This window comes from Melozone crissalis, unplaced genomic scaffold (assembly GCF_028551555.1).
Source record: "Melozone crissalis strain CALT ecotype California unplaced genomic scaffold, PUWL_Pcris_2 ptg000029l_1, whole genome shotgun sequence".
Taxonomy (NCBI): Eukaryota; Metazoa; Chordata; class Aves; order Passeriformes; family Passerellidae; genus Melozone; species Melozone crissalis.
The window spans coordinates 14,064,027-14,079,144 of record NW_026535807.1 but is presented as its reverse complement, the minus strand read 5'-3'; the positions used below and the strand labels follow the sequence as shown (position 1 = coordinate 14,079,144).

The 15,118-nt window shown below is 54.5% G+C and overlaps 1 protein-coding gene across 1 annotated transcript in view; it reads right to left on the bottom strand.

Annotated features, from left to right (window-relative positions):
* Positions 1–15,118, bottom strand: part of TEX264 (testis expressed 264, ER-phagy receptor) — a 39,068-nt gene extending 23,950 nt beyond the window's left edge. The window contains exons 1-4 of the mRNA XM_054281188.1: positions 15,060–15,118; positions 14,042–14,109; positions 12,619–12,910; positions 7,002–7,223 (exon numbers count right to left, since the gene is read on the bottom strand). Coding sequence (XP_054137163.1) covers positions 7,002–7,223; positions 12,619–12,897 — 501 coding nt within the window. The 5' untranslated portion in view covers positions 12,898–12,910; positions 14,042–14,109; positions 15,060–15,118. The remainder of the gene's footprint in view (positions 1–7,001; positions 7,224–12,618; positions 12,911–14,041; positions 14,110–15,059) is intronic.

Sequence of the window (15,118 nt, the reverse complement as noted above, 5' to 3'; positions counted from 1 at the left end):
TAATTCACAGCCTGCCTACAAGGACCAGGGAGAAGGTGACAGCAGATGAGTAGTGGCATGGGGCTGCCACATTCCTCTGGGGAAGGGACAGTGGGGCTGCCTGCTGCGGGTGGCAGGAGCTGTGACGCAGAGCCCCGGGCCCCATATGTTCCATTAGCTGCACAGGAGGAGCGCAGTCCCTGCAGACACAGGTTAAACAGACCTGCTCCAAAGCACTGCACAACCCTGCCCACCAAAGCCCCTCCACCTGGCTCAGCCCCCAGCCTGGCCTCGTGGGCATCCTGCCCTCCCCTGCCCGCTCCACGCTGAGGGCGAGGTCGCTCACGCTCGCGGGACTGAAACGTCTTTGGGTGGTTTTGTTTTGTCGCTAAAAATATTTAATAACTAAAAGCTGCTGCGAACGTGAGAACTGATGTGATGTGACATCCAGCTGGGGGGTGCCAACCAGCAGTGAGCAGGCTGTGCTGCAGAGAGCCCACTGAAAACCAGCTGTCAGTGCAGGTCAGCGAGAGATGAACGCGCCCGCACAGGCACAGAGACCCCGGGGTCCCTCTGCACTCCCTGCCACTGCATGTCACCTTTGGGACAGGCTGGAGCATCACAGTGCTCACCCTTCACCTGCTCCTCCTGCCCAGCCTGAGATCCAGAGCTTCACTGCTCCTGGCAGAGAGCACACACCAGCCAAGGGTGCTCTCCAGCACTGCACAAGCCACTCTGGTCCTTGTCCTCAACATCAGCCAGGAAGGGTCCATGAATAGTGCACAAGCCACATGTGACATGACCTACAGCCCAGTTTGGGACCATGCAAGGGCTCCCAAAACACTTTCCCTGGAGCCTCTATCCTTACTCCAAATATATGACAGCCCACAGCCAAGCAGCCTGTCACACTGTCAGCTCTGGTCTCATCCCTGACATCAACAGAAGATGGACACATCAAATCCTCTATGACTCTCTAGGATTTTTTCCCTGTTATTATTTGATGTGTGAGGATCACTTCTCAGCAGGGTCAGGTAACCTCCTGTCTTCCTGGGAACCCTAAAGACCTACACCCATGAGCACACGGGCTTAAACTGAGGGTCACCCCACCCAGCCAGGCAGCTGAGCCACCACCCCTAACCCCAGCACCCTCTTCAAGCTAATCAATTCCCACAGTCACACTGGGGCATGGGAAAAAGGCAGGAGAAAGATCCAGGGCTCCATTTCCCAGAAATTCACTGGCATATTCTGCAGGGTAACCCATTGATGCAAAGAGGAAGAAGAACATCAACTGGATGAGACACTGAGAGCAGCAAAGCCCCAGGTTAGAGGTGATAAGTTTGGATAAAGGTATCCTGCTCCTCCTTCTCTCTAGAGAGATGGATATGTGGCTTTGAGTGGCCCTGGCTCAGCAAGGGCTCCACCTTGGGCAGCAGTCTTCAGCCTCTGGTCCCCAGGGCTTGCAGGAGAGCCAAGGAGCTCACGAGGACAAATGAAGCTGTGGTCCAAGAACACAGGACTGAGCATCTGTTAGTAATTCCTGGACCTCTGGAGGAAAATTCAGGCAGCAGTTGATTGGCTGAAGCTGCCACTGCGATCAGCTCTCACGCACGTGCAGACTGAAGCCTGAGCTGCTCACACACGACAAGCTGGCATTTAAAAATGCTTCATGCACAGAGCCCGGAATAAATAAACTAAATCATCCAGGAGAAAGAATTTAAGTGGAAAAACATCCCAATAATTGAGTCCTTTTTGTAAATGTTTTATCAGCTCCCAACCCCCAATCCCAGCCTCCCAACACAGTCAAGCAAAAGGATGGCCTTTAAAGCACAGACCACCTGGGATGGGAACACAGCTCCACAGACCTTCATTTAAAACTGCTGGGAGAAAAGGATTTTCAACAGATCTGAGCAAAGGCAGCAGGCTCAGCAGCGTGGTCAGGTGAGCCAGAGGGGAAAGATGAGGTGCAGTGTCACAAGGGTGCTGAGGCTCAGCTGCCATGAAGAATCATTTAAGCTCCCAGCTCCCCCCAGACAGAGGTATCCATGCTCTGGAGCTGTTTGGGGCACTAGGTAGGGGAGGAGTGTCTGAAGGATGGCACAGACCCTGGATAGGTCAGCCAGGGGAAACCTCAGCAGCACCAGTGAGAAGGGAGGAGTGCTCACTGAGTATTTCTGCGCTGAAATTAGGACAGAGTCAGACGACATGGGCAGAGGATGCGGGTGAAATGTTTGTTCTTCATGACAAGATAAAACACATGGCTCACAGGCCCAGATAACACACATTTCAACATGCTGAACTCCCTGCTGACAAGCTGTCCACATGTCAAAGGGTGATCTCTGGCCAGCTGGAGATGCTAAAAAGTCCCAGGAGAGACAGCAGCCTGTACCTGCCAACATTCAATGGGTAAATAACTGACTTGAACAAGCACAGACTGCCCAGGCAAAGCCAGCCAAGACAAAATACACGGATGGCTGCAACTGGGCCAGATCACCAGGAAGAAAAGGAGATCAGCATAATTAATGCCAACCAACACTCGTTTACAGCTGTCAGATCCTGTTGGCAAACAGGATTTGTTTTAGCGGGGAGGGAGGGCTTGACTGATAAACAAACCAGCATTTGTGCCATTCAATCCAGCTCAGAGGAGATGCAGGACTTGGCATCATTTCCCATCTTTAACTGAGGAACCACAACTCCATCAAAGGGCAGAGGCACGTGTCTGAGGTTGCTATTAGCTGGCTCAGATCAAACCCAGGACAGGGGGGCTGTGGCAGGGACAAGGTCTCCACCAGAGATTCATGTGCTAAAGCAAAATGACCATTGCTGAAATAAAGCATCTGTTTGAGCTACTGACAAGTCACAGAACTTTTTAAGCTCAAAATAGGTCCAAAAAAGAAACTGGAAATTAAGGTCAGAAAATATGGAAAACATTGGAAAAGGTGGGAACTTTAAAAGGTTTTTGTATTTAGCTTAGCAAAGAGAGAGGCAAGAGGTGACCACATCCTAAACTGCCATAGCTGACAAGGGGAGAAAAGCTTGCTCCAAGCTGATGGTTCAAGGAATAACACATTTCCCTGGCTGTAAACAGGAACAAGCCACATCTTTCCAGCACCTTGTGGAGCTCCTTTTATGGGGAGCTGAGGTGTGGAGGAGTACGACAGCCTCTGTCAGGCAGGAGCCAACCTGACAGTTCCCAAATATCTCCTGGCATCACAGAGTCCATGCCAGCCATTCTTGCCTGAGATCTGCATTGTAAAGGAGTGATTCACAAGCCCATGGAAGTGGGAAACTTGTGATTACAGAGACCAGGGGAAGGAAAAAAGCTGGGAGTTCAGCTGAACTTGGAGGATACCTTTAAAAGACCATCCAAAGAGATAAAACCCCAGTTTTCCAAGTTAGGCAGTCAGAGTTTGAGGTCAGTCAGCTGGTGCTCTGGAGGGTGCAAAGCAGTCAGGATGATACTGGCATCCACTTCCACATCTGCCTTGGCTGAAGATCACAAAACTGACCCAAAAAAATCACAAAAAGAGACCATGTTGAAGCAGGCACTTCTAGGGCTGTAGTGAGAGACACCTGCCAGCTCTGCCTGGGATGCAATTAGCCACCTCTCTATGCCAGAGGAGACCAACAGCCAGAGGTCCAAGCCCACCCACCTGGCAGTGCCCAGCAGGTGCCAGAATGGATGCAGAGAAATGCAGGGACACACAGCCCACCACAGAAAGCTCATTATAGCTAAAGCAGAAGAAACACTCCTTGAAATGGCAGGAGGTTGCAGGGGAATAAGCTGCTCCCAGAGCTGTCAGAAAGGGTCCCCACCAGAGAAGAGCTTTCTCCTTTGCTCCCAGGAGCTGGGAGTGCCTGGTCTGACAGGCAGCTGTGCTGTGGGCCGGGAATGCACATCCCAGGAAAGCAGGGCATACCTGCCTGGAGGCAGAGAGAAGCAACATCAGAGGTTATTAGGGAGGAAATGCTTTTAAGGGACACTAAATAACCCCAGCCTATGTCTTAAATAACTCATGTTCAGAGTAATGAGCCAGCAGCCCCTCCTGGGTTCCTCAGAAGGCAATTCTAGCCCCTAAGTCACTGCCAGCCTGCCATTGAGGGGAAGGATGTCCTCTTACCTGCAAAGGATGGCTGCAACCATTTCCCCACAGCTCCCAAAAGCCAGGCCTGCACCTAAAGTCTGACAGAAACACCAGCTCCTGTGCTTACAAGAGTCAGGGGGCAGAGATGCATGCTGCAAGGACAGCCTGGACATGAGACCTCCTGCTCCATGCCAGCTCATCTCCCTTCCCACCCTTAATGAAAGGAGACTGTCACCCTACTGCTCTTTTTTAATACCTGTTATAAATTTGTTTTTAACTTTTCCTGTCCCTCCAAAGCCATGGCAGACTGGGAAACACAAAGTTCAGACTGCCAAAAGCCAGCACCACTGCATCCCCACTGCTTGGGAAACACGAGCCACAAACACTCCTGGTAACTTCTGCACAGCAGCAGCAAGCCCAGAGGGAGCCACAGGTCTCATCCAGCAGCCTTTGGGACTGGATGTCCCCAAGTTAACCCCACAGATGCCATGGGAAGGCTGCTGGAGTGCCATCTGTGGTAAGGCTTCTTTCAACTCTGGCCCAGAGCTCCTCCCCAGCTCTCGCTGCCCTGATCCCTAAGCTGGACCCCAAACCCTCAGCTCCTTTGCCCAACATAACCCCCTCCAGTCCCCTTCTCCTCCCATTCCTCTTCTCTATTTTCAGCATCTCCACAGCTTTCTCCACTCTCCCTCCACACCTTGCAACTTTCTTCCTGCCTCATTCAGCTCCCTCTCCATCCCCAGCTCTCCCACACCTTCTTTCTAGGACTAGGCAGCCATGTCATCCTCCCTCCACTTCAGCTAATTCTCTCTCTCCATGGGAGCCAGCATTTCATCCCTGCCACTGAGTCCCCTTTCATGCCTCATGGCTTTTGCCTTCCGACCTCCTGAGATGGGAGAGCTGTGGGGGACCTGCTCTTGGCAGGACTGACCCCCAGCTGTCATTAACAGCACCTTTCCCAAAGCAGGCACACAGGAAATAAATAAATAAATAAATAAATAAATAAATAAATAAATAAAGCAAATCTGTCTCGCTGCTCTCTCGGGTTGCTTAAGGGAGTTGGGCTCTGGGGGTGGGATGAAGGATGCTATTTGGAGAAGCTGTCTCCATGGCAACCCCCATTCCCACCACTGAGCGGGCACAGGTCACCTGTTTCCATGAAAGTTTCCCCCTTCCCTCCCCATCCCTCCATCCCAGGAAGTGCCAGCACAGCCCCAGGGGTGCAGACAGTCCAGGCTGAGGGAGAAGTGGCAGGGATGCTGCTGGCAGCCTCCTGAGCGCCCTGTGCCACACTGGGGAAAGGCAGGGCATCCCCAGGGTGCAGTGTGCAGGGAGCAACAGCACCCACTGCCCTCTGCCCCTCCCGGCATGGCAAACCCACCCTCCTCCTGCCTGTGTCCCCATGGTCAGTGCCAGATGGGCAGGGGGCTGATCCTGAGTCCTGATCCTGTTCTGCTGCAGGACATTCAGACAGACACAGGCACCCTGACCCCCGTGCTGCTGGGACTGGGGCAAGATCAGAATGTGTCCCCTCCCTCTGCGACTGCCTGTGGGTGTCTGTTTCCCTATGATTTCAGTTATTGTAAATGGAAATGGACCGCTCCCATTACACACTGCCAGGTGCTCCCAGAGCAGCCCGTGGTTCCTTTTTGGGCTCTCACAGCTCCATCTCTCCCGTGACAGATGTGCTGCTGGGCCCTTCCCCAGCTCAGGCAGCCTCAGCCCGGTGTCTCCGAGCGCTCCCGCCCGCTCAGCCCCCTCCGTGCACGCCCACCACAGGGCTGGCAGCTCTGCCTGGTGCCCCCACAGAGAAACGGGCACAGCTCCAGCAGGAGACATACAGCATGAGAACAGGGGACTCGTTCTGCTTTCCACAATGGGGAGAACAGCAGTGTCACCTACTGCCAGCACTAATGCACGTTCCCCCAGGAGCAGCGGGCAGCTCCCTGCGGCCGGGGTGGACAAGAGGGTCGGCAGAGAGCCCCAGCTGAAGTTCCAGGATTGGCAGCCAGGCAGCCATGCTGCAGCACAGCGCAGGCTGGAGGGATTCACACGGTTCCCCCACAAGGCTGGGAGTTTCGCCAGGAAAAGCAAGTTTATAAATAGTGTGTTTCAACACGAACAAACCAAAGCGTCAGAACTCGACAGTCAGATAAGCCAAGGGCTGAGCATGGCCCCTCCACAGCATCCTCCCCCACTGGGAAGGACAGTCCCTTCCCTCCAGCATCCAGCTAGCCAGGACCTTCCATGCTCTCTGGAAAGCCTGCATCTGGAGGTGTCTGTGGCAGATGTGCTGCTTGGGAACACCCCTGCCCCAGCTGCGCTGGCAGCCAGAGCAAGGCAGCAGAGCTGGCTTCAAAAGGACCACAAGCAGCAGGGATGGCCACTCAGGGCAAGGGCAAACACAGCCCACAGCAGCCAGCTGCCCAGCCAGGGCCAAGACCCACAAATTTCAATGTATTGCTTGAAAAAGTTTTCAGAAGCCCGCAGGCCAGAAAGTTTCTAACTTTTCCTCCTGTTCCTGAAGAAGACAAGCTGCCCCACTGGTGAGGCTGGCACTCAAAACAGAAGCTCCATAGCACGAAGCATTACACCGAAGGGCACGTACCTGCCAGATCCTAACAACAAGAAAGAAACTCAAGGGGAAAATCAGCTTTTATCTCTGTGTTAAGGAGAAAAACAGCAAGTTATTAGACAAGAACTTGTTTCTCATAAACACTAAACAGCAGAAAAGACACCCCTGTGCCTACCAAGCGAATGGAAGGACATCCCTGCTGGGGAACTACCTGCCAGATTGCAAAAGGAGGAGATCTTGATGGCAGTGCCCAAGGGAAAATATCAAGACATGGCACGTCAGAGCAGCCCCATCAGCTGTCAGGAAGAGAAGCCTCTGACAGCCCACTGAACACCGGCAACGCTACTCACGCCACACTCGCTTACCTTGATGTAAGTGTCAAGGGCTGGGTGGACACGGTTGACTGCCAGATGGATGGACAAGGGTGTAGTGAAGGGGAAGGTGGCCATGACCACGTGGCTGGGAGCAGGGAAGCTGAAGATCTTGAAGCCATACTTCTGGAACCGTTTGATCTGCTCCTCCGACGGCTTCGCGTCCCCCTCGCTCAGGATGCGGCCGATGGCGAAGCGGCACTTCTCTGGAGACACCTGATGGAAGGGGACAGACAGACAGACAGTGTCAGAAGACAGAGGCTTGGAACTGGCCAAAACTTCAGCTTGCTGAGGTTGGAGGCAGAAGATGACCATAAACCAAGTAAAAGCAATGGCCCAGCATGATCAGGCACACCAAAGCAGGTGCCCAGTCCTAACCCAGGCTGATCCAGGCCTAAATAATCTACATTCCTCCCAGCCTAAATGCACAGCCCAGTGGGGAAGGTGCTGCTTCTCTCCTTGGAGTGTAGATGGACTTGCAGCAGAGAAGAGCTAAACCCCACCAAGCTGCTCACTCAAACCTGTCCCAGGTGACAGTCCCTGCAGGAAGTGTCTCTCCTCATCTCACATCAGACACCTTTCTGTCAACAACTTGTCACAGCCATCCCCTTCTGCAGGACACCCCTGTAGCTCAGGGAGGGGGCTTAGAGATGTGATCACAGCCTGCCAAGTTTGCCCCCATCCCACTCCTGAGAAAGTCCCCTGGCAGCCACGTGCACATGCCACCAACCACCATGGGCCACGGGCACTAAGCTAGAGAGAAATCCAGAGGCTCCCAGGTCCTGCCAAAGTAGGCACACTCAATATGGCAGTTTTGGGGTGGGGAAACTGAGGCAGGTAAAACCTGCATGCAGTCACCCAGCTGTTTGTAATAACACAAAGAGAAATATATTCACTTCTATCCTGAACCCCAACAACATACAAAACCCAGAGCATGCTCTCTTTACAGATTTGAGGATGCCTCCCATTAAGACAGGGGTTGCAGCCCAGCAATGGGGGTGCTCAAAGCCCTGCCACCAGCACAGTGATGGCCCACAGGACTCCAGCCATCTCCACACCAAAGCTGACCCAGGCCACAACTTACATTTCTAGTTTTCAACAGAATCCCACCACTTGAGTTCAAGCTTACCCACAGCCCTGGGCAGGAATGTGGGTGGGGGCTGGACAACCCAGCCACTTTCCCTGATATAACCTAGGGCCACAAAGGTGTCACAAAACTCCCACAGGGACGATGTGAAGCAGAGGATGCATCAAGGCCAGCGTTTTACAGGCTCCCATGCCCATGCAACACCACAAGGGGATCTGTGCTCCCTGATCCCATCCCTAACTTGGCTGTACTAAAGCCCACCAAAGCTTCCTCCTGCAGTGTAACCACCCTCTCTGCACTCCCTGCTCTGCCTTTCCCTTAAACACCTTCTGATGTCGCAGGGCAGGACCATTCCAGAGGGAACACGAGCAGATGTGAGTGGAAGGAGGAGAGCAGCCTGTGGAGCAGCATCCACCAGGCTGGGGACAGTCTCACGGCTCGCTCTTGCCCTCCTGTGCTGCAAGAGGGAGCTGCATCAGGGCTGTGCCCAGCATCCATCACTGCTCCGGGCAGGGAAGCAGAAGCAGATCCATCCCAAAGACAGCAAGAGGCAGCCATAAATGGCATCCCTGGGAAAAGAGCCAGATGAAACTAGGAGATATGGAAATCTAGATTAAATTCCTTTAAACATTCAATCTCCATTTATGTCCCGAGCAAAAACAGCTCAACCCCAGCCCTGGAGCAACCGTCAGAGGGACCAGAGCTGCTGGAGTGGGCAGCAATGCTAGGCCAGGCATGTTTGCTTCCCCCCTCCTCCTTTTACCTGTCCTTTTCACAGCATGTAGCTCCACAGACATCTTTCCAAGGGTAGCAACAAGGCAGATTTGCCTTCTTGGAATGGAACAGAAAGGAAAAGGGAAAGGAAAAGGAAAAAAGGAAAAAAAGGAAAAAAGGAAAAAAAGGAAAAAAAGGAAAAAAGGAAAAAAAGGAAAAAAGGAAAAAAAGGAAAAAAGGAAAAAAAGGAAAAGGAAAAAAGAAAAAAGGAAAAGGAAAAAAGGAAAAGGAAAAAAGGAAGAGGCTCCATTTAAAACCAGCCTTTCCCTAACAGATTTGTCTTTTCCAGTAGGCAGGTGCTGATCAAAGCCTCTGGTCCCCCAAGCATCCTGACGGAGGAGTTCTGGAAATTATTGCTTAACCTATCCATCAGCTTTGCCAGTTGGAACAAAACCTATTTCTGCATTCACAGAGCATTTTGGTCTTATCCATCCAACACTTGGGCACGGGCTTGTGGCTGAGCACATGGACTGCAAGAAAAGTCCCTGGCATGTGCCCACAGCTATATGTGAGCAGGAGCTTGGCTGGAGCTGAGCACAAACCCACCCTCCACATCCACTCCTTGCTGAGGAGTTATTTTTGTTCCTGACAGAGGTGGGAAAAGGAGGGACAAGTCCTCTGGGCTGCTAAATATTAAATAAAAAGGAAAAAGAAAAAAAAAAAGAAGATTAAATTAATATTAATCTCGTCCATTAAGACACATAAACATGGCTGGCAGGGTTTTGGCAGCACTCGGGGAGCATCCTTGTGTGAATGCTGGGAGAGCCAGGAGTCAGCAGGGAGCCCCAGGGACGCTGGTGGCAGTGGCTGCCCTGAGGCATGACCCTGAGGCAGCCCACATGCTCCAGGCCAAGGGGCTCCCCCAGCCCCACTCCCAGCCAAGAGCAGCATGCTGCTGCTGCTCTCCAGCTCAGCATTCCCACCCTTTCTCCTAGCCAGAGCTTCCTCTGACCACGAATCCACCAGCACAGTAATTGCCACTTGCTGGCCACCAGCACCTTCCTTCCCAGTGCTGGGGGCACCAAACCCCCCAGGAGCCATGGCTGGGGTGGATGTCTGGCCAGAGCCCCCCAGTGCTCCACCCCCAACACCACAGGACGCAGGACTCAGCCAGCACCTTCTGCTGCCTGATGACAAAGGTCTATTTTTAGAGACAAGTCAACATCCGTGGCAAGTGGCCAGCTCTGGGCGGGCCAGCTCTGCCAGAGGGTGCTTCACCGAGGTCAGCAGAGCACTGAGAATGAGGAGGAAGAGGAGGACATCATCTCTTCCTCCCAGGGGAAAGGCAGCCTGGGTGAGCAATCCCACCCTGTGGAACCTCCAGGAATGAGGAGCCAGCAGTGCACAGCATCTCCCAGGCCATCATGGCTCAGTGGATAGGAGCACACAGGGAGTCCCATGGGACACTGGGCTGTCTGCACCTGAGCCAGCACATCACGTACAGGCACTGCAGTCTCCACCCAAGAGACCAAGCCACAGCTGGCCCTTTCTTCACCTGCCCAGAGGCAAGAGAACCACCTGCCCAAACACATTCTCACTCCCAGCACCCTGCCTGGCCTGACCTGCCTGTGGGTGAGATGTGGATCTCTGTGGGGAGCCAAAGATCAGTACATGGAAGGTCCCACCAGCACCCCAGCTGCTCCAGCACTGTGTTCACCACTGTGCTCATGGGTAGCAGGCAAGGCTCCTGTCACTATGCAGAGCTGCAGGCACTGCAGTTACATCCTGCACAGCCCCGCTGTGCCCCAGCCACCACAGTGGCTACAGGGACAGGAGGCTCAGGCCAGTGTCACCTGCTCAGTGCCATGAGCAAAGGACGCAGATACAGAGAAGGGCAAGGTCCGTGGAGCTGCCTGCCAAGCCTTGGAGGGCAGGTTAGACTCTTGCACAAGGAGCAACAGGTGGCTTCCAAAGCCCTGGATGGCCACCAGAGACAAGGCCTGCAGCCCCACTGCCTTCTCCAGCCACGGGGTAAAAGCAGAGATGCAGCAGATGCAGGAACAGGAGAAGAAAAGACAAGACCTGGAAGGGGAGGCAGTTTGACCGCGCATTGACAGCCCAGATTTTCAGGGTCGGGTCAGAGTCACTCCTTCCTAGCCTCACCTGGTGCTAGCAGGGAAAGAAAGCATTCCCTGTGCCAGCCAGGGCAGGAGTTAGCACAAATATTCTTATCAGTATCCATGAGCCAGTACAGTACAGGCTTTTACTGGCCCAGGCTTTAGCAAACAAAGAGCCAAGGCCCTTGATACAATGTCAGCTGAAAGGCTGCAGGGCAACCACAGGCATGTGCACATCATATCCCTGGAGCAGGACAGCACTGGGAATGGACACTGAGCCCTTCCCACGGCACTGACTGCCTGCTCTGTGCCCAGAGACCACGGCAGAACAACCAGCACCATCAGGGTTCTCAGCTCCAGGGGAGACCCCCAACACAAGGAGACAAATCAGTGGCCATGAAATGGCCACTCTGACCACATGGGCACCATGGCTCCCGCTCCAAACATGACAATTGCTCCAGACAAAAGTGTCCAAGCACATCTAGCCAAACCCTGCCTCTGCCCAGCTCATCCTAAGGAGAGAAGTCATCCTTGCCATCATCCTTCCCAGGCCAGGAAGAGGCACCATGGTGTTTTCTCTGCCTCCCTGTCAGGGCACCACAGGACACAAGGAGGCTGAACACAGCAGGCTCCTCTGTGCACAGCCAAGCTCAGTGCTTTCTCACCTCCAATATCTTCCTGTCACAGCTCACTCAGCACTGTTTTCATGGACAAGTTCTTCCCTCAAAGCAAGTTCAATCCTTGGGAGAACCATCTTGCAAGCAACAAAACAAGGTTTCTAAAACAGGACAGACACCCCAGAACAGAAGCACTGGGTGAGAGCTATCAGCCCAAGCCCTGTGCCCTGCACCAGCCCCCAGCACACGAGCCCAAGCACACATGCACAGCTGCTGGCCACTCTTTTGTCCCTCCTCCCCACAGATTCCTCCACGGTCACACGAGCTACTGCAGAATTACCAGGGAGCCAGGCTGTCTGCCCCAGACAAATGCCCACATGCCATTATTTGAAAACCCCAGAGTCATTCAGCATCAGCAGCCAGGTTCCACCCCCCTAGCAAGTTCTGATGCACTTTTGTTTGTTCCTTGTCTTTAACTGTTCCCATGGAGTACTGGGCTCTGGCTGGCAGCCACCAGGCAGGGTGCTTTCTGCTCACCTCTCAGCCCAGGAGCATCATGGAGCAACTGTTTCATCAGACAGGAGCCCTCAGCACGCAGCACCCGAGCTTTCAGTAAGAACTCTCAGGGGATGGAGAACTACAGGGAAGCTTAGAAACACATGAGAACACTAGAAATGAGAGAAGGAGTATGGATGAGAACAGACCGAGCTTTTGAGAAGCGACCATCTGCTTTCAACCACAGAGCTGCAAGTCCAGAAGGAGCCTTGGCTGCACTTCCAAGGAACATGCCAAGGAATGCCTCACCTTGGGGTCGTGAACGCTGGTTTCTGTTCCATAACCAGCTCTGTTATCCTGCAGATACCCTGTTCAGCAGAGGCTACCAGAAGATACCAAGCTTTGCTCACCCAATGCCTTTCAATCAGGATTATGCAAATCCTGATGCAAATTTCAGGTGCTTTTCCCCTCTGTAGATCTGGGAGACCATGTGAACCCCAGTGCTCACCTACAGAGGATGAGCTGCACGTGCCTGAAGCACATTTAGGGAGCATCCCGGGAGCGTGCTGGGCACACCTTACCGTGTGGGGGTTGTCATAGTAGACCCCGATGGAGCAGAGCTTCGAGGAGATGCTGCAGCCGTCCGTGAAGAGCTGCCCGGACTCTCCATAGGGGCCCACCCTGAACTTGTAGGCCAGAGTCATGCTGCCCACAGGGGGGGAGCCAGCACTCACAACCACCTCGGTGAAGAGCCCCGAGTAGACGACGAAGCCGAAGACGGTGAGCAGCAGCAGCACGACCAGCGCCGCGATCAGCCCCAGCAGCACCCAGTCGGTCACGATGGACACCTGGTGCACCATGGCTCCTCTGGCACTGCAGCAAGAGCAGAGGGGAAAAAGAAGGGCAGTCAAGATACCACTTGGGCAAAGAACGGCTTTCTAAAATGATTTATTTGCAGCAAAATGCACTCTCTTGCAGTTGTTCTTATGCGTGAAGCTTAACAGAGTGGAAGTCCTCCAGAAGCCTGCTGTATATTAGTGCTACATTGCATCAGCCTGCTCCAATTGGTCACCAGGTACAAATTATATTGCTTCAGTGCCACTTGGGAATGAGGTGGTTTGGAAGGGAGGACAGAGAGGCATCATCTCCAGCTCCTCAAAACTGTTCAAATCCAGTTTTGTATCCAGGAGAGACCAAAAAACCACCCTGGGAGCCTGCATCATACAACAGGTAACAAATACACAGCACTGGTCTAAGGATCAGGGAACCATAATAAAATAATTTATCATTTATGGGTACCAGGCCCACTCCAAGCAGGGCAGCCCCTTTGTCAATACATCCAGAAGCCCTGACCTTCCTGCCATGATCCAAATGTCCAGATTCAAGCACCCAGAGAGGCTCAGAGGAAGCTGAAAACCCAGCTAGAAAAAGCATTTCCAACACACTCAGGTACAATGAATTACTGGTATTTCTTTTAGAGGCCTTTTTTTAAACTAAAGGAGTTTTTATAACTTCAACAAAGGCTTCCTGTTTTGTTTGGCATATTTTCTCTTGTGCTGACTGTGGGACACAGCAGCCTGGTGAATGCCTCCTGCTTGTTTTCACCCACCAAGTGCAACCACTCTGGGGAGTTGCAACCCAAACCATTCCAAAGAGTTGTTTGTGTTTTACACTCCCTTGAGACACAGCTCTGGTCTCACAGGGAACGGTTGCGATGCTCCCCTGGGACTTTCACAGGAGGCAGGTTTGGAAGTGAGCGCTGAAGTAAACAATCCACCTTTACCTCTGTGTGTTATAAACACACTTTGTCCACAAAGTGTCGTTCACCAAGGCTGCTGCTTGTTCACTCAGCTTTACAAGAGAAAAGCCACATCCTGGTAGGAAGCGCAGGCGGCTCTGCTTTGGCCCAGCAAGCAGATACACGGCAAAACCAAACCCTGCTGAGTCCAAACTGGGGCCGCGCTCTTGGGCCAGGCACCATCTCACACCATGACCCCCACTCACCTGAAAAACCAGCTCAGCCCAGAAACGCTTCAAGACATCTGATCCACTGGGGTGCAGGATCTGTGGCGCTGCAGCAGGAAAAAATAAGGATCATTGCTTCCTCTCAAACTCACGGGACCAAAGGCAACACAGCTGCGGCAGAGCAGCCGAAAGGCGCCCGGTCACCTCCGACCTGCTCCCCTCAGGCGGGGTGTTCCGAGGAGAACCTGCTCCTGCAGGAGCTCGCAGGCCAAGGTTTCTTCCCAAAACTCTGTGGCTGAATGCACGGGCACCAAGAAACGTGGAAACGGGGAACGAACGGTGAAAGAGGACGATGTCCTGCCTCTGCTGCGTGTTCCAGCCCGGCCGCCCCCGGGGACACCTGAGCCGCGGCCGGAGCCGCTGCCGGGTGCCCTGGCAGCAGAGAGCTCCCGGAGGGACACAGCCGCTCCCGCAGCGCTTCCGCTGCTCCCGGTAACCAACACAGAGCCGGCACTCCAATCACGGCCCGGTGATTCCCCCGAGCTGCCAGCCCCACGCCCAGCCCCGGGGCCCTGATGGCAGCCGCCCCAGAGGAGAGCAGGGTATTTTTGGCCGTTCTTCCCGGTTCCCGTGGCTCGTTCCCCGCCGGCACTGGCAGGCACTGCCGGTTCCCCCCAGCCCTCCTCACGGGCCGGGGATGTCACCTCCCCTTTCGGCCCGGGATGCCGACCCTCCCGGTGCCCGTGCCCGGCCGAGGCTGGGGGTCTGCCCCGAGCGGCCCCGCAGTCCGGCCTGCCTGCCGGGAGCCGCAGCCCTGGGCCCCGCCTGCCCGCAGGCAGCGTCCCTCGCACCGGCACCGGTGCAGCCCCCGCCACGGGCGTGCCCACCGCCGGAGCGCTGCGGGACCCGACCGGCGCCCTCCGGCTCCAAGCAGGCCGCAGCCTGGGGGGACCGGACCGGATCGGCGCGGCGCTGCCCGCCGGGCCCCGCGGATCCCCGCAGAGAAGCCCCCGCCGCGGTGCCGGGCGGGGTCCCCGGGCACCCCCCGCGCTCTCACCGGGGCTCCCGGCGCGGCCGGCCCGGAGCGATCCCGGCGCCGCCCCGCCCCGCCCCGCC